Below are 25,807 nucleotides of genomic sequence, written 5' to 3'. Positions count from 1 at the left end.
CCAGGACATCTGACAAACAGGTCCAATAAGGGACAGGCAGAATACTTGGGATCCAAAATCTGGCAGGGTCAGTAACAGGCAGAGCAGATAAACAGACTCATCATCCATCACGTGTGGAACTCTAAACAGATGTAATTCCTCGGGGTACAGTGACATCACATGAAAGCTGTGTGGATCTACATCAGTGAACGTGACCCTGGACAACATCAGCTGTCTGGGACCAACAGACCTCTCACCACATTCACTGAGGGAAGGTCAAAGGTCATCGAGCAGGAGTCTGTGGACAGCAACAGTTTAAGCTCACTCACACCCCATGATGATAGACCACTGCTGATAGAGACTGATAGGTCATTGGAACCTTAGGGGTAAGCCTTGCATTGGGATTCTTTTTAAAAACTATTACTTCCAAGAATGAACTTTCATGCTCAAAACGTGTCACTGTTTTCAAGGTAAAGACAACACAACAAAAAAGAGGCTGAAGATCTTGATTCAATGATAATTACCTGTTAAATTATGGCGATCATTTCATATTACAGTGTATATTAAATAAATGTTGAAATGTAAATACTTATAAATGCTGGTTTAATGTTTCAAAAACATCAGACTCACAGTGAATTAATGATGATACGATACGATAAGGAAATTTGTTCCGGACTCCGTCCTGCAGTTCCGAATACATGTACATATACAAACATAGTAAACATTCAAATACATACACACAAATCATCAGTCATACACCGTTTGAACAAACACAATACACAGACGCACATACTGACAATGGCGACTTATTGCACAACCCTCATGGTCAACAGTTAAAAAGTACATTTCATTACATGTGAGTATTAAGAAGTGTAATGAGTGCTTATAGCGGTTCAGCCTGCTCTTGGGAGCCCTGAATCTTCTACCAGAAGGTAGGAGCTGGAATTCTGGGTGGAGTATGTGGGTGGGATCAGACACCATTTGTTGTGCCTGTCTAAGAATGGACTCTTCATATATGTTTTGGAGGGATGGATGTTTTTTAACCCCTATCATTTTCATAGCAGTCTGTACCAGGCGAGCGATCTGTGACTTTGACTGCACTGTCAAGTTACCGTACCAGGCAGTAATACCATACCTAATGATGCTCTCCAACACTGCATGTTAGAACAGTAACATGAACTTCTGCTCGACTCCGTAAGCCCGGAGTCTACGCAGAAAATACAATCGCTGTTGAAGTCTAGAGCACAGACCCTTAACATGGACCCTCCAGCTGAGTGTACTATCTATATGAACACCAAGGTACTTATAGAATTAATGATGAAGTGACGAAAGCTGGATTAGCAGCCACAGGTTCTGGTATCACTTTGTTTGGCAGCTTGTTAATTGAACATGTAATATTCAGTCAGCTGATTTACCTAAATCTAAGGCCTTGTTTATAAAAATATTCCTTAATAAGTAAGTCATAAGACACAATCTAGTTTAATCCTTCTATGTATTTTGGTGTGGGTATTACAAATGCAATGTGTAATATCTATCCATAGAGGGAGGCATTTCACCTCCACTACGGGGTCTATACCCAGATGACAAAAAGGCACAAACTTCCAGCAACACTTATATAACACAGTATAAATGGGAACTTTACGATGACAAACTAAATGACACACAGTGGCTTTGGGGGCCCTGGTGGTCTGAGGCTCCAGAAGTGTTGCTTTTGAGATGGTGCAAATGTATTACAAAGAATTCACACTGGACTGAGAAGGTGACAAGTATTTATTTGTAAATCAACAGTGTTAACATGTGCATCATTTATACTATATAAAAAAACAAAAACAATATTCATACAAAATCTGTTAGTACATGCTGAGTATAAAATACAAGGGTGGAGGGCTGACAGGTTCAGGATACGGAGCAGAATGTCTGTATGCTGTATGTGATCAGCATTCATGGGAATTGTGTCGGTGGTGGGTTGGTTGTCAGTACTGATGATAACTGGCATTTTGGATAACATTAAGTTGAGCCATAACTCTGTAAAAAGGAAGATTTAGCGACAGAAACAGGTGCTAACTAAGCTAACGTACTAGCATGGAGCCTACTCTCACTCAACATTATGTGAAGTTACAGGAAGTAGTCTACATTTTCATTTATATATTCAGTTATCTATTAAAAAACAGCTGAGCATGGTTTACATTTCACAAGCAGTTGTAGAACATTTAAGTAGTAACACCTGTCAAGGAGTAGCTTCTGGACCTTTTTAACAGAGGACTTTGACAGTAAAAAAAGTACAAGTGTAAAGAAAAAAGGAATAACAACTCTGAACATCTAGAACATTATAGGACATATATAACAAGCATTTTCCTCCCTCGGAGGAGCTCAATTGTTTTCAGTCAGTTTCAATAGCTAGCTTGCTGCACTAGCGTACAACTAGAACCTGAAGCCACTCTGCACATTTAAGACTCAAAAACGTTCCTATGACCCAAGGTTCTATTTGCTTTATTTCATTGATTGCTAACCATTAGCTTCTGGGCTAACGCCATGCGGCTGCACTCACAACCCCATTCTCTTTTGCTCTACTGGATCTACTTTCTACCTGGAAATGAGAGCAGATACATTGAGTGTGAAACATTTCTACAATCAAACTATACAATTAAGTTATTTGGTCAAATAAAATGTTGTTTTTATGGCTTGGCAGCAAATGTCCTAGTGTGTGGAACTGGTTTGCAGTCTGAAAGATGGCTGTTATGATGTTTTTATTTTTTAACAAGCATGAGGGCAAAACCAAGGCACAGATGGTCAAACTTGATGATGATGATTGATTCTAATCCAGCTCCAGCTGCACCATGGCCACCAGTAGTACAGCTGTCATTAATGTTCTAACAGAAAAGCACCCTTTGCTGAATGAATATCATGCAAATTGTCACTCAAGCTCTCTGTATTAATGATGGCAGGCAGGAAACAAGAGGTGATTACATACAATATCATTCAACCATCACAGAGTATCCTGGAGCTGACTGAACATAAGAGGCGGAAGCTGTCAGGGCTGGAGTATTCATTCATTCATCTGTTATTGAAAGAGAACTACCCAGTGCCCTGCTGTTGTGTAATGTTGTGATCAGCTACACCTAAACACTGAGCAAGAAGAAGCTTTCACCCTTTCAATGAAAAATACCTATAACTCCACTTGGTTTGAGCAGGTAAACAATCCAACTACACACCTTTTGATGATAAGGCACATTTATGTCGTTTGTCAAAATGTGTTAACAATGGCGGGAAATATGATCAATTAAGAGCCTGTGTCCTGTGTCTGAGCTGCAGTTTCATTTTCAAATGTTCCCAATTAGGGGAGAGCATATGCTGCTGCACGCTCACAATGCTTTAGTAGATCATCTTTTAACTTTTCAGATCACGGGAGATAATGGAGGAGAAGCTTGTTTTTTATCATGATCATTATTGTGATGTTGTATAGTGTCCTTCAGAAGGCCAGAGGTCACACCTCTGTCAGGGTAGTTACTTTGATTTCTTTTTTACTACTCTTTTTATTTACTGTCATTCTTTGTGCTGCTGTCAAGGTGTGAGTACGCTTGTTGGATGTGCATAATGAACACCTTTTGTGCAACAATCTTGTGAGGTGTATAACTGGTTAAGCATATTGCATGCATGACTTAGAAAGAAACTCAAGAGGAATTCAGTGAATCTTAAGAGAGTCAACAGCCTCTCACAAAATGTAAATTATATCAATTCATCCCCTGAATTCCTAGTCAATATTGTTGAAATGAAATGGAAATACTGACACTTTTTCCTATTAATGCCCATATTTAATGGCAAAAAACATTTTCTCTACTGTCCTGCAGTTATGTGACAGGAGACAGTCCACTTTAACTGAGCAATGATACATGGAGAACACCACTAATAATACAAACTGTAGGTTATAATTCACACATAAGCTATCCTATCCTAAACCTCATCTGCCCAGTGACGTGTGGAAATAAGACTTGACCATAAATATCTCACCTAGAACAATTCAATATTATACTGATGATATAACTTGTGTTATTTATGTCTTTTGTATGTCTTCCGTGTTCTCACGAGCATCTCACACTGAATGCTTCTGTTCATTGTCTCCACTGGGTGGAGCACTGAGCAAGAGAGTGAGGTACTTCCACTAGCTTAAGCAGTACTCAACCAATGACCTAGTGACTAGTTTCATTCTATCCATGTCAAGAAGTAGACGTCAGTTAATAGAAGTCTATGAAAAAACGTGATGATGGACATATTAAGCATGTTCCTTTCTTTAGGCACTTAAATGTGGCCTGAAAGCTTTATAAAAAAATCTTAAACATTTAAACGGCATCCTCCATTAGGGTCAAACTTCTAAACAATAATGATAAACTGCATTGCCAAACATTTGTGGACACCTGGACATTTCATGGGTGTGGGACTGTCCACATACTTTTGGCCATATAATATACAATTGATATAGCTAACACCAAGGTGCTGACACACCTCAATGTTAATCTTAGTCTGTTCCCTGTCATCGTGCTGCTCTCCCTGCCCTGTATGCGTGACCATGCTCGCTCACTTTGCTTCACATATATCCAAATCTGATGCATTTATTATGTATTGTAATACAAATTCAAATATCATTTTTCATTCAAAACAATTCACTAGCATGTCCCATATAGTAAAAGAGGAAAACAAATTCTCCATCTAATTTTTTATGTGGGGAAAAAAGGAAATATAAAAACATATCTTTCTTTTTCACATCTCTCGTTGTGATTGGATGAGCGTGATCGTTCCTCTGAGGATCAGAGGTGGCTCTCTGATTGGCCCCTGTCATCGGTCCCGTTCTCCAGGGGCCACGGGGCCAGGCCCAGCTCACTGAAGCTCACGTTGCTCTCGTTGAGCCGCCGGACGCGGTACGTCTCGTAGTGGATGTTGTGCGTCACGTCTTTCAGGTCCTGCAGGTGAGACCTTTGTAAAGAACAACAGAAACAGAAAGGAAGATTCAAAGCTTGGTCATCATTATGCTACTCTGTCTTATTCTATTATTATTATTCAGCTGCCATCAGTCACATGATTTGTGTGGCACTTTGGTTGATGGATTGAAATTCATATTGACCATCGCAGTGGTTTGTTTAACATTCAGTGACTCTTATGGTTCTCACAAATGACATGTTGTTATGATAAGGTGTAGTAACGCAGTCAATCTCACCTGATGAGCAGATCTCTCAGGTTGGCAAACTCACAGTGTTCCACATTTTCAACTGTGGAACAGAAACACAATTATTTTAACTTTTACTTTCCAATGCAGCCAGTGAACTCAGTTCCAGAGAAAGAGGACCTTTTGTTGGAAGAATCAGATACAGTGGAGACTTATGTGTCTGTATGTTTTATTAAATATCCCATGCCCATACTTGCCAACCTTGAGACCTCAGAAAGCAGCATCACCCTTTCAAAACCACCGCGCGGGGGTGCTAGTTGATCGCCGGTGCTGTTAGAACTGTTAGCCTCGCAGCGGGGAAACAGACTTCTGAACATCTACACCTGCTTATTGTAGTTGTAAGTGCACTGCCTTGCGGCCTGTAGCACCATCCTTGATGGAGCTTGTGTGGGCTGGACCTGTATTTTACAGGAAAGGAGTGAGCAGAGGGTCGAGTTCCTCACCATGCTGAACACCCTCTCAGACTTTCAGTTGCGCGCGTTACTAAAGAGACGCGCTACCATGGAAACCAAACAATGGTGTAGCTGTATTAAAGTCCGAGTGGAAACAGTCGTGAGTAAATCTGATTTTGTCAGAAATCGGGAGAAATGCGGGAGAAATATGACTCCGGGAGGAAACCGGGAGAGGGCAGTGAAATCGGGAGTCTCCTGCGAAAATCGGGAGGGTTGGAAAGTATCCCCATGCCCCACATGTGGCCTGGGAGTGAATATATCATTTCAGGAAACATCATCATCACATAGTAGTAAGTAAAGTAAGTAAGTAAGAGGCAGCTGCTATAGTCCTTTAAAGCCTTTGCTGCACATCCATGCAGTAGCAACTATAAGAAGTGAATGTAAATATCAGATTTGATGTTAGAGTGATGCTCTACCTTCAATGATTCCCCACTTTGTTTTACGTCCCAGCACCTTGTGTCCATTCACCTGGTGCTCCTTATCCGTTCCCACCACAGCGAAGGGAATGCTTTCCTGAACACACAATATGAAATAACAATGTTCAATGATCACGTCCCACAGGCCCATCTATCATTTTAACATGTGAGCTATCAGAACAGCACCAACAGGTATAGACATAGTGAGTAGTGTACAGGAGTGTAGACGTTACCCTGATCCTGTCATTAAGGATGCTGTCCTCCGGATCCTCATCATACTCTTTCTGGGGGTAAACACGAATCCCATTGGCTGCTAGGTCTTGCCTTATCTGTCAATGAGTCAGAGGTTATTAAAGATTTACCGAAGCAAGAAACAAGGTTTAGTTCTTTTAACGCTTTAAAACATCATCTGGAGGACACGTAAGGAACTAAAGAAAATAACATTTAGTTGAGTGTGTGTGTTTGTGTTGTCCCTTACCCTCTCTTTGAACTCCTGTCTTTCCTCAATGGTGAGTGTGTCGGCTTTGGCGATGACAGGTACGATGCTCACTATCTTTCCCAACCTCTTCATGAACTCAACATCGATTAGGCGTAACCTGGAAGCAGACAGACCTCTGGTCAGCTTGGATGTACTTTTTCAAAGTGTCAAAATGTACACCATCACAGCCAAAAGCTGAAGAAAAACAAATTCATTTTTTAGCTATGCTAGCAATATGACTCCATTGATGGCTATGTTGCTCAGACTGTTCCCTCAGGACAAACTAAGGACTTCGGTTATCCCTTTTAACAGCACTTTCATTTCAGGTTTCAGGCGAAAACTGACAACACTCCTATCAGCAACAGATAAATGCTAAAATCTACGAAAGTAGCTTGCAGTAGATACATAAATAAATAATGTATTCTCTCTTTATAGCAAGCCATGGTTACAATCAAGTGATGAAAATGCGGGAAATGTGACCTGCCAATAAGCATTTTTTAAACATACATTCCCAGAAAGCCACTAGCATGACTGTAGATCAATGGCAGCTATGTGCACAGGCTGAGGTCACACTGTAGCTCACCTGCGACAGGTAATACTGGAGGAGAAGAGAACATGAAGCAAGCTGAAGGAATGAAGGACCTGAACACAGCGATTGCACACGGTAGTGTCCTCTGCAGTAATGACACACTGAGACAATACCGTATCAGAGCCAGGTTATTGGTTTGATGACAGCATCATAATAATAGTCTTTCAATAAAGTGTGCTGCTTTTCATTTGTCAACTCAAGTTTCCTTTGGACTTAATATCTAAGTCTGTACTGAAACATGACTGCAGAGCATCAGACAGGCTGCCTCGAGCAGCTTGCGTAACCTCTCCCTTCAATCTTTTGTGAAAAACATGTCCTGGATGTGACTGCTGTTGTGCGTCATGTGTCACTGTCGCCCTGTGTCGGAGGGGCATTGAAAGTGAACAGTTTCTGAAGGTGAAATGTAATTAAAGGATGAAGCGGCTTCCTCATGCTCATTTCCTTGCGCCTAGCATTACAGTGGTGTTATCAACAGGTTCAATTCCAAAGGTCACAGTGCTGATCAAACCGATATGGTTTGGAATAAAATATGTTGAGCAGGTCTCCCTTGAAAAAGAGATCAATGATCTCAAGGGATTCACCTGGATAAATAAAGGTTTGAAATGAAATGAAATGTTACTGACACAATAAAGTGCAAAATGCTCTGCTGGAAATAAAGCTAAATAAATCAGAGAGCCAGGTCTGAGGGCTGACCTGTGTCCGGTGGGGGGGAGGAAGTAGATGCAGCAGTGGACCCTGCTGTCTGGTATCCTCCTCTTCCTGTTGATATGCAGCTCTTCTCTCAGGTATTTCTCATACTGCTCGTTGACATGCTTCACTATGGGCTCCCAGCTGGAGAGAGGAGCAGAGGAGACAGTGTTACCAAGGCAACGTTTATACTTTGCCCCAGAGATACCTGCAATCAGATGCTCTGATATCATTATCTTTGATGTAAATGTAACCTTAAGACAGAGCCCCCACTAAATATTCTATACTGCAAATTCCCTACTTGATATTGTGTGTTTAAGGTATCTGAAAATGCTATCAAAGCCATTCTTGTTGGTCGCAGCTGTGGGTTAGGGTTAGGGTTGCTCATGTGCAAATATACTCAAAACTAATAATATTACATAAACGATACCTCTGAGGGAACACATTCATTTTTCACTTTAACATTTTCATTACTGTGGTTACTGGTGAGTATGACTATAACAAAATCAATAACGTCTATCTTTCAAAGACTACATTTCCCTTTGACTTAGTTGCGTGCTGATCACAGCAACTGCATGCAGTCATCTGCACACTTTTTAACTCAGATCTGGGAAGCACCATCTCCTACTCTGCTTCCAGGCATCGGTCTTTTCTCTCCCCATCCTTCTACCACTCACCAGTTCTCGTTGTTGATCTGGTCACCAAATCCTGGAGTATCGATCACTGTGAGCTTCATCCTCACCCCCTTCTCCTCAATCACTACACAGAGAGGGACAGAGGGAGAGGGGTTACATGTGCAGGAGTTAAACATTAAAAGTGAATGTAATCACATCACATTGTTGAACAGTAGAGGATGTTGTGCCATGAGGGTAGTGGAACCAGGCGGGATATCCAAAGTATCTTCAGGTTCAGTTTGGTACTAGTGTCATGGTTTCCAATCATTCTGAGATCCCTGTGTATTTGTGATTCCAAAGTTACGTTGTAGAGTTGGCTTTAGGGTTACGGTTGATAATGTTTCAAGTTAGTTCATGACTAAAGAGATGGCATAAGGGAGGCTCAAGGCTGATTCAGTGGCGTGATGAAATAAAACCCTGAAAAATTACACCTAGCTTTTTCAAGTTTTAAAAGGATTCGTATAGTTTGCCATCTTAGTTTGAGCTACAGCTTCCTACACCACTCATGTCCGACAAATTAGATTATTTTATGGAAATACTAAACGGCACAACAGTTTGAAAACATATATTCAGGGGTAGACATTAAGGGCCAGTAGATTTTCCTTATCACTGGCCCCACCATTGTAACCACTGGCCCGGAGCATTCGTCCAAACAAATCGACTCTAATAATGAAAAAAATGAACACATTTGTTGCAATAGTAATGTATGCACTAACTACATTACTACTTGTACATTTGAATCATCAGTTCTTCCTCATTTTCCTCAATTGTTCATATTTGGTTTATTAAAATAATTATATTGTGGTCATTGTTAAAAGAAAAAAAGTAGGATGACATTTCGGCTATGAGTATTATTATTAGTATAATGCGCTTTCTGCCTTCCTGTCATTATCAGGAGTTAGAAATGTAATGGCTATGTAATAGATTAGATTAGAACCTTCATTATCCTAAACTGCTGGGACATTTCCCTATAGCCAATACCTTTATATGTTCTACTCTTCACTTACTTGTCAGCATAGGTGGGCATTGATGTACAGAGCCGACAGAAGACCTTGTTTATGTCTTCATATTGAAACCAACTCCATCGATCAAGCTGGCTGAAACTTTCTCTCCCTTTTCCCGTCACTCTCCTTTAACTCCTCCGGTGACTTTCTTTATTTGAAGATTGTTTTTTGCCCGGCGCTTGGCCGGTTAGTGCAGGTATTAAAAACATTTTGGTCGAATGGTTAGCTGGCGCGAAAGTCTGTATTGAAGCGCTCCTTCAATTGCTTGTCAAAATACCAATACCACAGGACAATGTGATTTTATGTCTTACTGTTTTTTGTTTTTTGTTTTTTTTAAAGCAATATTTGTAGTGGCCCGAGCGGGCAAGTGGAAAGTACGTTATGCTGGCCCGGGGTGTCAAATAGTGCTTCCGGGCCAGCGGGCCATTTAATGTAATTTATATTTTATCTTTATGTCAATATATTATATTGACATAAAGATATATAATTAAAAAAGCTGCTGGTGTGTAAAGTTGTGAGCCTTTAGAGTGAGATTAGGATGTGGCTATGGGTATGGTAAATCCTTGAAAGCACAGGAAGTAAAACGTGTAATGATTGGATCAAAGTGATACCTTTGCTGAGTCAGTGTAGTGTGGCGACGTGTGGATGTTTGAGTGAAGACTATCATTTGGGTCCATTTCCATTGTTGACTAAGCACTCAGGAATCTCCTCTGAGTGGAAGCATGAGAGCACCCCTCTGGAACCTGCTCATTAACATTTTCAACAACCTGCAAAGTAACACTTTGTGGAGCAGACAACTGGTTTTACTGGTTCACACCACCTGAACCACAGACACATGTCCTGAAGAACATACATGTCAGTATACATGTTAGGAATATTAATCACATTTTATGATGGAATGACATCCATTCATCTGGGGATTCATCAAGACGTATGAAAGAGAAAATAAATGTTGCTACTTTCTGTGTACTTGGACAACGGGGTCTCACATTGTATTTCACACTCTTACAAGGGACAGTAAAGAGCTAGGACTGATAGAAAAAACATGTGCACGCACGCACACACACACACACACACACACACACTCCTTTTACTAGGTTTCTAATGGGCTTCACAGTTGCTGGAGGGTCACACCTGCTTTGCGGTCAGCATGGCCCGACATGTGTACAGTAACTCCAGATCTGACGCTCCGGGGAAGTCTCCACGTCCGCCATGAGGATGTTTAAAGAGATGCGAGCAGGTATTTGGAGGTGACGACGAGTCTGTAAACGCCTCTCAGTTTGTCCCTGAGGCAGTGGTAGTAAATGTAAAGACTCTGAAGCTGCTTTTGCTAACAAATGAATGAAAATAACAGTCGACCTTACAAAGTATAGCAGAATGACCTAAAGAGCTAACTGTCGGCTGTTTCACTCGGGACACAGCTGAAGAGAAACACAGACCTAAGGTCCAGTTTCAGTCTGACGGTGTGGAGGCGAGCTTCACTTCTGTATCTGCTCCTCACATCCTGTTGTCTCATCAACATGCTGCCTGCATTTTTATGACCCCTTCCACCTTTTCTTTAGCTTCACCATCACGACAGTTTCCACTTCTGCACAGAAAATATCACAACCTCACACACTTAACTTAGTTTTTCTTTAATCGTTACGATCACGATGACTCCCACCCTCTGCACACAGTTTAAGAGTTTAAGCTTCGTCTTCTGGCCGGAGGTTTTTCGTCCCAAAGTGTATAAAAACAGCTTTATTCCAGCAGCTATAGCTCAAATGAACAAGTTATAGCAGTGTCACACTATGGAAGCAATGCCTATTTATATATCAACTTTGTGGATTGCTCATGTTTGTAGGATGTGATGGAGCTTTTTGAAGAGATGTGTCTGTTGTCTTTAAAATGTGTGTTATAATGGATCCCTTGTCTTTTATCTGCAAAGCAAATCTACCTACGGGCACAAATAAAGAACCTGAATCCAAATCTCCTACTCCGGGTCTGAAAGTGAAGCCAATGCAACAGGTGAGAGTTTATGGTCTCAATCTCTCAATCTCTCTCTCGTTTTGATTCTTCTTCAACAGAACATGATGTGTGTTACTGTGAACTGTATTCCTATTAAGAGTCAAACAGACCACAAAGCAGTGGTAAGGCTCTAGGTTACCTTGTGATTGTTTTTGGCTTACTTACTCCATATTTTTTTACAGATTGTGTTTTCAGTTAATAAAAGTGATATTTCTAACCTATTGTTTAAAGGTGTTTTTAGCTCCACCATCTCCGGTCATTTCGGGTACCAAATAAAGATGTCGACCGACAGAATATGCCAAACCAAAGGGCCCCAACCAATAGGTGACATCAGGGTGACTACTTCAAGTTCTGACATACACTGTCACGTCAATTGTCTTCTGTGTTTGAAGTCATGTTTAATCCAAGAAATAAATAAATGCATTTTTATTGCTGTCGTACAAAAACACTGAGCATATTGTCAAAAGGTTTCATTTTATGGCAACTAACCCATGCATCCTAATTTCACATCGTCTTTTGTTTTAAAAATCTTAAACCACTTCCTGTTTCTCCACTTGTAAGTGCCCCGCCTGAGGACAGCCATGTTACCTACAATACTTATTGGTTACTGTAGCCTGTGACCTTTGACATCAGCAGTTAGCCACAGTCGGCTAAACTCAACTATAGCATCCAACAAGTTAGCATCGAGCTAACTACATGGTAAACAACTAAGGGACCATTCTCCTCCATCCCACACACAGGTTACTAAAGATCTCTTCCTAGATGTTAAGTGTGCAATTCACTGTAGGGCCAGTTATTATCAACTTCTATTTAGGACTTTATAAATATGAATAGTTTATTATTATTTATTATCATGAATTATTGTTATAACCAGACTTGCTCATACTCGAACCCCAACATTTTGGTGGTCCCTTTTAATACTGTCATAACTTTTGGAAAAGTGAAGTGAAACATTTTCATGAAAACTGCATGTTTTATGACCCCTTTATGTGCTCTTGTTTAAAATAGCTTGTCAGATTTACATTAGGTATCCAGACTTGGGATGTATGACAGTACGAAGACTAACATTCAACTAGGAATCCACAATTTGCTTCTGAATTTTGTGACCATATTTAGGCTTTTTCCTGCAATGCTGTAAATGTTCACATTTATACCTAGACAGAGTTTTCCTGAACAGTTTTACCTGCTTTCTGTCCAAGAGTGTGCAGAGCGTAAATGTGACAGGCCTGTATTACACTGAGAGAACATGTGAGAGTGAAGATGTTTATGGACCGTGTCATGGTCTGCTGCTTCACATTCTTTAAGTCACGGATGATAAGAGCATTCTTATGACAACGAGAGACAGATCATATGTTTCTTTGGCCAAATGTCTTTTTACATTAGTACTTCAACTCACAGAATAATGACAGCATTGAGTTGACGTGTCCAACGACGATCAACATGTTGGCTATAACGAAACTTACGCAACTAGCCGCGACTCCTCCAGTGAAAGCAGCACGATAGAAATAAAAGTTATTCTTGTGTTTGATATGTAAATGTAAAACTGTAATGGTGTTGAAAAGAAATCCACATACATTTGTATTGGGTTAACTGCGCAGTCTGTAATGATTTAGTACCGCAAATGATATCGCTGCTAGCTAGCTAACTTTCCCTTCCCAGATTCTCCTCTCTTTAAAGGCTGTGAGCTCAGCATGGCCTCTGACTGAGTTTTGGGAAGTGTTGAGCCCAAGCCCCCAGGAAGTGCGCCGGACTCAGATGAAAATATTCGTGCTGGCCAAACGGCGGTACTACACTTCCGTTTGGTTGCCAGGCCCGGAAACACTTTTTCCCATTGACTTACATGGGGAAAGAGTGGTCTGTAACTCGTTGGATAATTTTTTTTAAACTAAATAAACTACCCAGTATGCACACTTGTATAGCCCTTATTAAAAACATTAATTCCTCAAGTTGTAAAAATGTGCTAATAACGTTATTCTGAGAGTCATTTCCCTCTGCATTATGAACGCCCATCTAACCCACGGGACCGCGCCGCCCGGCACATTGGGTGGGGCTGGAGCTATTGGAGCTACAACGAGCCGTTAAAGGCAGAGTGAAATTCAGTGAATACACGTAGTTTACAGAGATGCTGTATGAGGAACCAATGTGAGTTGCGTTTATCTTTACCCATGGATGCACAATAAGAACGGATCCATATCGTCTTACTGCCATCCCACGGAGCTGTAATAATGGATATATTGCACATGTTTGCTGTAATTCATTATCATACATGGGCTGTATGATTAAATATTGTACCGTAAATGTTGTATTAAATAAAGTTAATATTACCGACATTATTAACGTCCCTGTAGCTTCGTATTGCACTAAGAATCATATTGCACTGTATATCAATATATATATATATACAGTGCAATAATAATTTCATGCTAAATGAAGCTCTGTTGGATATCACTAGATCCTGTTACAGCGTAATATAAGTGCATAACGATTGATGTGTACATTAGCATCATTACTAGCTAGCCGCTAGCTGCTAACTGCCGCCTCGTTCATATCAAATCCATGATAACAACAACCCATTACCATGCTGTCATGAACGCGCGGTGCTGTTACGTGTACGCAAATTGACGTGCTTGATGTGAACGAGCATTTTGGTTAAAGTTGCGCATGCTCTATGAGTGCACATATGGGTACTTCTCAGGCATGCTGGGTAATCTGTGACGTTTCACTCTCTCAAAGGTTGGGCCATTTTATCATCATGCGCTAATGAGCAGCTCTCATAGGAATGAATGAGGCCCCGCCTCCCACGCTGTATCTAGTTCTTATTATACATCCATGGTTGAGGAGCCCAACATGTGGTGATGACACGGTCGCTGAGTGCAATTTCAGACATCTGTATGCTAACGTGCTAACTATGATAACGCTAAAATGTGGTTGTTTGAAAGGTAACAGACAGCCCATGCTGGAGTTTCTGGTCATGAGACAAGAAGCTAAAGAACAACTAATGTAATAGTATGATGTCACACACACAGAGGTGTGTGGCGCAGTGGACTCGAGCGTTGGTGTTGGGATCAGGGGAGCACAGGTTCAAACCCCACTGCAGTCAGCATGTCGTTGTGTCCCTGAGACACTTCACCCCAAAGTGCTCCTGTGGGGATTGTCCACAGTATTGAGTATGGAAGTCGCTTTGGATAAAAGCGTCTAACAAGTGACATGTAATGTAATGTCAGTGCTGTCTGCTATGTATCTTCAGTCCTCACACTGAACACATGGAATCAGTTGTAGCAGAAAGACGAGAGTAGACAAACTCTTACCGTGGCTGACTGAGTGCAGTTTGACCGTTTTGGAGATCTTCTCTTCGTAGTTGCTCGTGCATGACTTCCGGCTGACTTTGGACTTGAACAGAGTGTTGACCAGCGTGGACTTCCCCAACCCACTCTGACCTGCAGACACATAGAACCAGAGCTTTAAACATCCTCTAAGTATCTGTAACGCTGGGTTGTATACGCCATGTCTCCTTATCTGAGAAGAGACTTGGATTAGTGGTTCAGACGTACAACCACTCCCCCAAACCCCAACCACATATTAAATACTAAACACTAGGTTTCCTGTCATGGTTAGCAACAACTCTCTATACATAGTACGTCAGAATCAGAATTAGAAATGCGTTATTATTTTTGCTTTATCTTTATAAAATTAGTAAGAGTGCTCAAGGAAAAGATAAACTTAAATATAAACATAATAGTAATGGAATACTGACTTAATGGAATAATTCACTCATTTGGACATCAATTACTCACCACTCTTTTGATTAAATAAGACATTAAAAACATTTTTAAAGCTGCTTTAATACATATTTGGAGGTGAGAAATAGTCAGAGTTCCCACTCCACATGAATGCTGTGTGTCTGAATCGGTAACTGTATAACCATAGTAGGTTTATAAGATGATACAAAGATGGCAAACTAGTGTACTGCTGTTCTGCACAATCACACAGAAACTAAAATGCAAATGGATTTGTTCCCAGTGTAACAGGCGTGTGTCGCATTCTGCCTCTTTTCATATCTACATATTCTGAATTCAATAGATATTGGTTATTAGAATCACTTAAAGAGACCTCCTCTAGTTCAGCTTTGATCTATATTGAATTATCAAGAGGAAACTTCTTGTTTCAGTCCAACGGCAGGGGAAGTGTTTATCACCTCTTCATGTAGCAGGAAGGAGCGACAGCCCCAACTCTCCAAACCACTTCCCTTCAAGAATCATACTTCCTCTTCCAGTACCAAAAGCAAACTATATATTTCAAAGAGGAAGAGACCCATCAGCCACATATCATTACACAGAGCATATTTTTACGATGCCATGTGTATATATAGGACATTGCTTTTGAGTTTATTTGTATTTAAGTGAAAAGGGAAAGCACAAAGAAGTAAAAGGAAATCCTACAACCTGTCAGTGACCTGGTGGCATCATGTGAGCCTCGCCTTTGGTCAACTGTAAGCTTGCCGCAATGCAGGGTGGGTTTGAATCGGGTAGAAGTTGGCTAACACCCACACATACACTTTCCTTTATGTGTTAGACACTGTTTCTACATATGAAAGAAAACATATTGTTGTGCATTTGGTGTCTTTTAGAAACCTGCCAATGACAGGCAGGCAACCCTGGCTGATCTTTACATGCATTTTTAAATGTTGAAACATTTATATATTTAAAAGTCAAATTACCTAGTGACTCTATTGTACTTCTCTACTTTACTTACTCCCTTGATACCTTCCCTCAGGGTTGCCTGTCTGATACTTGAGGTTGGTGCTACAATTTTCTCTGAATTAAATACTTTAGTCCCCTCAGAGCTTATGAAAAACTGCCAATAACGGCCCAATGGGGAGTAGCAAAGCTTAGAGTTCCTAAAGTTACGTTAAGCAGTCAAACGGTTGGGGATGAAGAAAGCCTGTCATTGAAGCCACCCTGGTCTGGTGGATTGATAAAACCTGGTCATGTAAGACCTCCTTAGAGTGAAACTCTTCTGATCTTAAACTGCATCGCGCCACAGCATGGGAGCGCATGCAGACTAACAGAGATAGTACCTCTTGAATTTTCTTCGTTAATAAAAGACCAAATTTGGGACAGTTGTAGCCTTTATCAAAGAGATAGAAAGGGAGACAGAGGGGATAACGTCCGTAAAGATCCACAGGTCGTATTCAAACCTGGGTCCCTACCAGGTGAGCTATCGGAAACTCGGAGACACCTCGCCATACAGATAATTTATTTTTTGTAGCTCTTCTGTATGATTTGTGTCACATTATATCAACTGTACATATGGTACCGTAGTTACAAACCGGTATTGATAACAATGGCTAACCTGAGGTGACTGCTAACGCTGTAAACAAGGAGACAACTTTGCTGCGGTCATCCCTCTTCTTCTGGCTTGTGCTACTGGAATGAGGTAAACACACCCAGTTCTGACCTCTGAATTTAAATTTAAATGGCATGCAGAATTTGCCGCAAAAGGACTTATTGAGCAAGGATCGAGGCAAAGTGTCAATCTACATGCATCACGGAAGGCAGCCAAAAAAACTGGCAAATCCTCAACATCAGACACAGGCATTCTGTAGACACTGCACACACTCGCAGTGTTAGTTCTTTGTGCAATACATGAGCACAAAGATGATGTCACTTAACGAAGCAGGAGTTGTGTTTCAGACTCACCGACCACCATGATGTTGAACTCCAGGCCGGCCTTCATGGTCTTGCGCCTCATCTGGTCCAGCACCGCCTCGATGCCCACGTATCCGAACAGGTCAGTGCCTCGGATGAAGCTCACCTGCAGGCCGTGCCCTGACTGGCACAGCTCCACCTTCACCTCGGCCTCCACCTCCATCCCCATCTCCTTCTTCAAGTCTCCTTCCTCCATCTCCTTCTTCAAGTCTCCTTCCTCCATTCCCTTCTCCTCCATCTCTGTACCGACCACCACTCCGTTCTGTCCTGTTTCAGGTATGGAATTCTGGGAGTCCATGGGGGCTGGTTGTCCTGGTTGGCACTTGCTGTCGTCTTGCAGTCCCATGATGCCCCTCTCCTTCTCCTCTCCGTCCTCCATTGGGCTGAGTGAGTCCGTCTCCAGCTCTCCAGCAGTTTCTGTTCATACAGAAAGAAAGAGCTCAGACATCAGAATCAGAATCTCTTCATGAGTCCCACAGAGGGGAAATTGTTACAGCAAAAGTAAAGAGACACAATATTAATTAAGAGGCATGGATACAATATCATAGATAGAAATTACACAAATACAAATGGAAAAAAGTACCTCTCTTGGTGGACAACAATAAGCACAGTACCAGGGGTTTTTATTTTTTATAAAATAAAAAACAAGTGTAGCATGTAGAGATAGTGTGATAGCTGCCAGGTTACAGTAATGAAAGTACAAAGTATATTGCACAGTTATTGATAGTGATAATACAAATTATAAATCGGTATAAATATATATATTGCACATAGGTGATATTGCACGACAGGGGTGTTATATGTGTGGAGGTCTACTAAAGTGTGACTGCTGCAGGAAGTAGCTGCGTATCTCTCCGTCATTGATGTGGCTTTCTGAGGGTTCAAGTGGGCATTTTTGGGTATATATAAGCTGTCCTCCCTGCAGGCAACATGTCCCCCTAAGACATGTCTCCTCTGAGGGGACATGTCTCCTCTGAGCAGCTCCTTCAGTGACAGGCTGCTTCCCCCCCTCCCCCCGGCTGTCTCAGGGAGAGATACCACAGGTCCTTCCTTCCTGCAGCGGTCAGACTCTAAAACCACTACGGCCCCTGGTAGACCCCCCCACAATACACACTGTTGAGATTGTGTGCAATACACACTCTTTATTATTCTGCTGCTACTTCAGTACAATGCAATTATCATTTTATGTGCAATACAAACATACATTATTTACAATTTCAAAAGGTTCACTTAAAAATGCTGCTACTTATTTTGATTATACTGAGTATTACTAACATGTGCTTGTCTCTATAATTTACAGAACAGGATGAGAGTTTCTGAAGTTAGAATTGTGAGAAAATGTCAGAATTCTGACTTTTATCTTGAAACTCTATGAAAAAATAATTCGGACTTTAACCTCAGACTTTCTATCAGAACAAAAAAAAATGCACTTCAGATACAAACAAAAATTCACATTTGGTCCTATTCCTCTTACGTAATATTTCATACATTACACTTACTCTTATAATTTGTTGTACTTTTGTCTGTACTGTCACTAATACTGTAACTATATTGGACTTCTAAAGGACTTCTGGAAAAGCTGTCTGCTACTATAAGATGGAGAGTGGGGGGTGAAAGGTTAACAAGGTGGATACATTGGGCTACGGAGTTTTACTGAACATGCAACATGTAGCTGCTGTGAAACACAGAACATGAAGAGAAATACTGAGAGAAGAACTATTTCTGAAAAACAGCTCCGTAGACTTTGTTGTGACAGATGTGAGCAAAAACAAAGAGGAGGCTGAGAGCTAGGTGAGGCTACGTCAGGATCAGGCTGTGTGGAGCAACACCGACTGGAGTGCTGTGATGATGTATTAATGTGTCAAATAATAGTTCCGGCACATAACTCACCCTTTAAAACCCACAGATGAAACAACAAGCTATAACATGTTTGTGAGCTTTAGAGATGTTGGTATTTTTGAACTTGGGACAGAGGCAGGCTAGCTGTTTATGCTAAACTAGGCTAATCTCCAGCTCATTGACATGACACTATTACCCTTACTATTACCTCATCTCACTCTCGCAAAGAACGAGTAGAAGCTACATTTATCCTGTTCAACGGGTACATGTTACAAAGGTTTACCTTATTAACACACACACTCACATAGCCACACACACTCACTCACACACACATATACCATGTATACATCACTTCAGGGGACACTACATTGACTTACATGCATTTCCTGGAGACTTATCCTAACCTTAACCATAACCAACACATACCTAACCCTAACCCTTAACCTAACCCTAACCAAGTCTTCACCCTAGAATGAATGATTCCCCCCATGGGGACCTCCAATTTGTCCCCATAAGGGAGGTGAGTCCCCACACGTGACTGTGTAAACAGATTTAGGTCCCCACAAGTATAGTAATGCTAGGCCACTCACACATACCCACACACACACACACACTGGTCTAAGTAACTGAATTCTATCCTTCTCTTATCTGTGTTTGTGTGTGTGCGTGTGAGTTTGTGTGTCTAGTCTTGTCTAGTCAGTGCTGTAAGAGGATTGGATAGAACTGACAATCCCCCTGTGAACTTGTAGTTGTGCGTGTGTGCATGTGTGTGTGTGTATGTGTACTTGTATGGACTTACAGTGCAATGCAATTATGACACAGTCGTCTGAAACCAGAATGACTGTGTGTGTATGTTTTTGTGTTTCTGCTTGACTCATTGAGCTGTGCCATCTTACGGATTGCACACACATGTACGCCACACACACACACACACACACACACACACACACACACACACACACACACACACACACACACACACACACACACACACACACACACACACACACACACACACACACACACACACACACACACACAGTTGGTTAGTGTCAGTCCACATAATTTAATCAGCTATAAATATCCACCTGTTCGAGCATTGGAACAGAACCAATCCCCCTGAGTCAGGACAGAGAGGAGGGGTTTTACGTATCAGTCAGTTTCACACTTTACTAAAGCAGGAGGTGTTTCACTATTAACCAACAGAGCACAGATGGACATGTACTTGCTGTACCTTTTAACACACTGCCAGGCTTGAAGGCTCTTTGTTGTCTATAGAAGAGGATTAGGGCCACTTTGATTTCTTTTTAGATTTGACCTGAAGACTATATTCTGATTTCATTCTCAGAATTCAAAGCTTATTAGAAAAAAGTCTGAATTGTTTTTACCTCAGAACTCTGAGATTAAAGTCAACATTCTGACACTTCAGGCCTTTTTCTCAGAAGTAAAACAAACAAAAACTTTTGGTCAGCTTTTTAAAATATTTCTATGTGCCCTAATCCTCTTCCCTAACTGTCGGATTGCCCCTTTAGATTTAATAATGTGTCTTTTGTGAGTTCCCACAGCTTTATGAAGGTGCAATACTAAATCAGTGGAGTGCCCATATACACTGACCTGTAAAACACTTAGAGATGAGTAAGGAGAAACACTTACATTTTGAGAGAGCCAGTCACTATAGTTTATACAAATACTTTGATGCATTCCAACGCAGGTATGTGTCATCAATTATACTTTACTGCAGTTCATACTGTAAATACTCAGAATGCACACTGAGAAACAACATATTGCAGAGTAGTCGTAGTAGTATTTTAAACTTTAAATTCTATATAAATAGACGTAATGCCAAGAAAAGTGTCATACAATGAAAGAGGTGATACTAAATGTTGGCGATATCTTTAGCCAACTTGATATTTGATCAGCATGTGTCTCAATATGTAACAGTAAAGACATGGGAGCCATAGCACGGACAATAACATGGACAGACTAATGAATAGGACTCGGTAACCCGGTGACTAGAGACACATGAGAAAAGCAAACAGAGCACCCACAGGAGAAGGAGACAGTATGAAGTGTTTGCTCAGGACGCCAGCATGACCATTGAGAGGCTCAAGAAGAAGATAGAAGGAGACTGATTTCTCTTTCTAATCCAGGGCCGTTTTAGACACAATTCACAGTAGTAACTTACTGCAGGAGTTATAACAAATCTTGGAATGTCATGGATCATATGAGAGAAACTCATTCTCTGACAGGTAGATTGATTTCAATTAAATCATCTGGTTTTTATTATTAAGAGGGAACTCAAATGAAGGCAAGTTGAGTATTATTAAAACATCCATAAGTCAAGAAATGTTTACTCTTGAGTTTCTGTGGGTCGAAAGAAACTAACAGGTTCTTGTGAGGGTTTTTAAATTAAAATGTAAAATAGGCCAAAACTCTTGAACATGTCACTTTGCTTTCTAAATAAAACAGGTTCAATTACAACAATGCTAAAAGAAATATCATAGAGATATATCATTTGCAAACAATAATAATTTGCAAATAATAATCAAAATGTATTTTTCTATTTATTAAAATGTATTTAAGGGATATTCAAGGCTAACATACAGGTCCTGAAATATTGAAGTAAACAAGTGCTCTTTATATGACATGCAACAAAGGATGACACCCCGGCTTATCATATAACAAATGTCCTTCATAGTACAACTTGACATATGCCATGTTTAGGCTTGTTGTTGTTATTATATATTGTACATAGACTTATATTAGGTATAAACAGTGACCTGGTTCAAATAGTGACTAAAAGAGTGGAGATGACACATTTGTACTGTTTGCAGAGAGGCAACTGAATACTACTGTGTTTCTTCAATAAAAGAAGAGCAAAGAGTGACCCTGAAGGTACACTCTAAAAACGAATTCAGGCGACCTTTCACCTCCACTTAATGAAATGCATGGTTGCAAGATAAAAATGTGAGTGAATTGATTTAGATAAACATTTTAAGTTGCAAACATTAATTTATAAGTTGTGTTGACGTAATAATGTTGGTAATTACATCAACTTAATATTGTGTGTAATCTGAATTCTGATTTCTGCGTTAATTGACTTCAAACTAAATTCAAGTTGTAGTAAGTAATGCAATTAGCTTGATAACTTAATTGTTCTACACCTTGAGTTAAGGATTTCAAGTCCACTCCCACTTAACATGCCTGGACAAGTTCCCACAGTTAAGACAAATAGAAATATACAAAGGACATTTTAAGGTGAGTGTCATCTTTTGTTATTCAAATACAGTAGATAGTAGGGATGTAACGATATATCGAATATCGCGGTAAATAAATGTCTCATTACCGTCGTGAGACTGACTAAATCTACCGCGATTTAAAATAATAAATACATTTTTTTTTTTTAACCTTTATTTAACCAGGTGGTCCCATTGAGATCATCGATCTCTTTTTCAAGGGAGACCTGTCCAACATGGCAACAAGTAGGTTACAACATGAACCTAAAACAGATAACACAAAAGGACATCGTATTTACAGGGCTAGTACACACCTAGAGACATTGACAAGTACCAACAGTATATTTATATCTCGCCCTGTCAATAAGCTTCACCTTCTTGGCAACAACTGTATTGTTTTTGAAGTGGTGGAGAGACAATGCACAGTTTGACCCACTGCTGTCACCCATGGCCAAAGCATATCTCTCTGTCCCAGCAACATCAGTACCAAGCAAGAGAGTTGTTTCCACAGCAGGGGATTTTGTAAACGCCCAAACATCCCAGCTTCTACCTGGAAATGTGGACATGCTCATATTCCTAAAAGATAACCTTGATGACGCTGAGTGAGTGAGTGAGAGAGTTAGAGTTGAGTTACTTGAAAAACTAAAGTAAAACTTGATTTATTCTATTGCAGGGTCTGATTATTATATTGTTGACACTTTAAAATACTACTATCCTACTAAAATGCTGTACAAATCAGATTTATTATTTAATCAATTTAAAAAAAATGAAAGTTAAAAAAAAACAAACATTGTTTTCCTTTATTTTTCAATATCGCGATACATATCGTACCATGGACTTTTCATCGCGATATTATCGTACCGTGAGTTTTTGGTATCGTTACATCCCTAGTAGATAGCCTTGTAGTTGCTCTGTATAGGCAAACTGTTTGACCAACATTAGCAGCCTTTGAACTGTGAATAGTTCTGTGAGAGGATACAAAGTAGTAGAGGCTACTGTGAGAGTAAAAATACTTTGGTTACTATAGTGATATCGCTTTTGATTCAAAATGAATCTCTGTGAAGCAGATCAAGGACATGCTTCTTGAGGTAGGATCGTTATTTAGAGTTGTCATTGAAATGCAAGTTGTTGGCAGTCACCCATTCAGAATATATTCTATGGGTCATTTCTCTTTTTTTCCTTTTTCAAAGATAGCACAATACAATTGAATTACGCAGAGAACTATAGCTATCCGCTGCCTTGTTGTGTACCTTGGAGAAAAGGAAGAGGACCTTTTCAAGGAGTTTAGCGACGTAATTAAAAATCTTGAAATAAAATAAAATCCACGGGCACAGTGTCACAGGACAAAAGCACTGCTCTCTGTCAGTTACATTTTGAAGCATATTGCACTTTTGGCCACACCCCAATCAATAATATCTTAGCAACGTTCAGCATGGATAGGTGTTGACAGCAATGGCATGGGAAAAGGATTGTGTAACATTTGAAAAGTGGCTTCTGCTCTTCTCTTAACCAGTTCACATATTGTATGGAACCTGCTAAACAGATGAGAAGATACTAAAACTTGCACGGTTGTGATTGACAAAATCTGTCCACATGCATTTAAACACTAGGCAAAGTACTCAAAAGCACCTCTGTGTGTCTTCAGGGCCACATTGCCATGACGACACACACATGCAGACTCAATAGGTGAAAATAATACCAGCGTTGCTTTAGCAGCTGGTAATAATGGCTCTGAATTAGCTAAGAGTGACAGTTTAAAAAGTATGCAATTACCTAATTCATTATCTCTTATGCGCTAACCTATATATTTAATGTGCTTCAAAAGGACATGAATATCGCCTTCATCAGTGACCGGTCCACCCCAGGATCTGACCATACGATGGCAACCATCGTGGTCGAGGCAAACAAATGAATGAGCATTCTGCGTTAAATGTGTTCATACTGTTTGAAATAATGACTGTCGGCAGTGCAAACATCTTTGTTACATCTCTTGTGAAATGGATGTGTGTAATCTGCAGACTGGTGGCCATTGAGAGCTTGTTTCTGTAGTTTTACAAAAACTTTACAGATTTGACATATTTGGCACTGGTTTTAAATATGCAAAGGCCTCTAACTTCGATGTGATGGCAGCATGTATTAGCTGTGTCCCCATGTCCCATGGTTATATGGCTCATGTGTTTATTTATTATTTGTGGGGCAATTTAAATTTGTGTTATTTATCTTTTTTTTCAAGATTGAAATGAAGCTCAGCGCAAGTTCTTTCAGGAAGACTGGATGTATATACATTCACTCCGCAGCTGCATATAATCAGCTCATCACAGGCGTTCTCTTTAACCTATTACATTTCACCTCATTCTCCAGCAGCCAATCAGCGAGCTGCAGCCAAACTATAACATGGTCCTCCTCTCTCCTGCAGTCAGCTGTGATTTCAGGTGTTCATGCACCTTATCATATGGCATGTGTCAATACATGTTCAAACCAAATGAATTCTCTCCTGATTGAAACATCATGTGTTGAAATAAACAACTGCAGTTCAAAATAAAAAGTGAATTTCCTAATATTTTTGTTGTGGAATCAATTAATTTCTTTCTTTAAAGGCAAAAACATGAAAAAGCTAAGAAAAAAAACTATTGAATACAATATATTTGGAGCAACTTCATTTATAAATGGTTGTCAACTTAAGAACGTGTGTTCACAATGAGGGTAATTAAGTACACACAATTAGAAGTTGTCTTAACTCAATAAACATTGATGCAAACTGTTGCGTTGATTTTCTTTGCTGAGCCAAGGCATTTGTTTTTAGAGTGTAGTGTTGTAGTAAGTATTTTTGCCTTGTGCTTGACCTTTTCTAAATGGTTTCCAATAGCGGTTAATCAGAAACAAGTTTCTGGCACGTCAGGTTTAATTTCCAAAGCTGCTCAACTAACGTTTCTCATAAATAACTCTTGTGCATTCAGTTTTCTTGCATGTTTTTCCTGCGGTTTGTGCACGATCCAGTTTCCAAAACGGTGTCAACAACATGGGTGGTGAATTCAGAGGCTCTACAAAGAACTAGACTGGACTAGACTTTAACCTGTAGTCCTCAATAGGCGCTTTCACACCGGAGTACTTTTTCCAGTATAGTTCCGATATAGTTCCGAAAATGTGCGTTCACACCAAAAAAATCCGGAATTAGAATTTAGTTCATGAGAACCTTTCCACCCCCTTTTCAGTCCCTGCTCTTTCGTGGGAGAAAAAGGTTCCCATGTCTGATTGGCTGGGCGGATTGCAAACCACGCCCCGTAAAACTCCCAAAAAGTTTTGTGAAGCCGCCATTTTATTTGCTCGCATTAACATTATTAGCATTAGCCCAGCGCACCAACAGAGAGAGACTAACTTATGGCAACACAAAAGAAAACGTGGGAGCGGTGGAGATGAGGAGGTGTCTGCGTTCTGGCGATTTATTGCTTCCCAAACAGCATCCTCTAAACAAAGTGATGACAAAGATCAGGTGATGACAAAGAAACAGCTCACCTACAGC

The 25,807-nt window shown here is 40.3% G+C and overlaps 1 protein-coding gene across 3 annotated transcripts in view; it reads right to left on the bottom strand.

The window, feature by feature from the left end:
* Positions 1–1,731: 1,731 nt before the first annotated feature.
* LOC117560059 (neuronal-specific septin-3-like) overlaps positions 1,732–25,807 on the bottom strand; it is a 115,265-nt gene continuing 91,189 nt past the window's right edge. For all 3 annotated transcript variants that reach the window (XM_034236809.1, XM_034236812.1, XM_034236810.1), the window contains 9 exons: positions 17,204–17,629; positions 14,813–14,941; positions 8,497–8,578; positions 7,826–7,963; positions 6,544–6,661; positions 6,299–6,394; positions 6,066–6,162; positions 5,189–5,240; positions 1,732–4,947 (listed from right to left, as the gene is read on the bottom strand). In XM_034236809.1, coding sequence (XP_034092700.1) covers positions 4,782–4,947; positions 5,189–5,240; positions 6,066–6,162; positions 6,299–6,394; positions 6,544–6,661; positions 7,826–7,963; positions 8,497–8,578; positions 14,813–14,941; positions 17,204–17,629 — 1,304 coding nt within the window. In that variant the 3' untranslated portion in view covers positions 1,732–4,781. The remainder of the gene's footprint in view (positions 4,948–5,188; positions 5,241–6,065; positions 6,163–6,298; positions 6,395–6,543; positions 6,662–7,825; positions 7,964–8,496; positions 8,579–14,812; positions 14,942–17,203; positions 17,630–25,807) is intronic.

Source organism: Gymnodraco acuticeps, unplaced genomic scaffold, assembly GCF_902827175.1.
Source record: "Gymnodraco acuticeps unplaced genomic scaffold, fGymAcu1.1, whole genome shotgun sequence".
Lineage (NCBI taxonomy): Eukaryota > Metazoa > Chordata > Actinopteri > Perciformes > Bathydraconidae > Gymnodraco > Gymnodraco acuticeps.
This window is presented reverse-complemented; position numbering and strand designations above follow the sequence as displayed.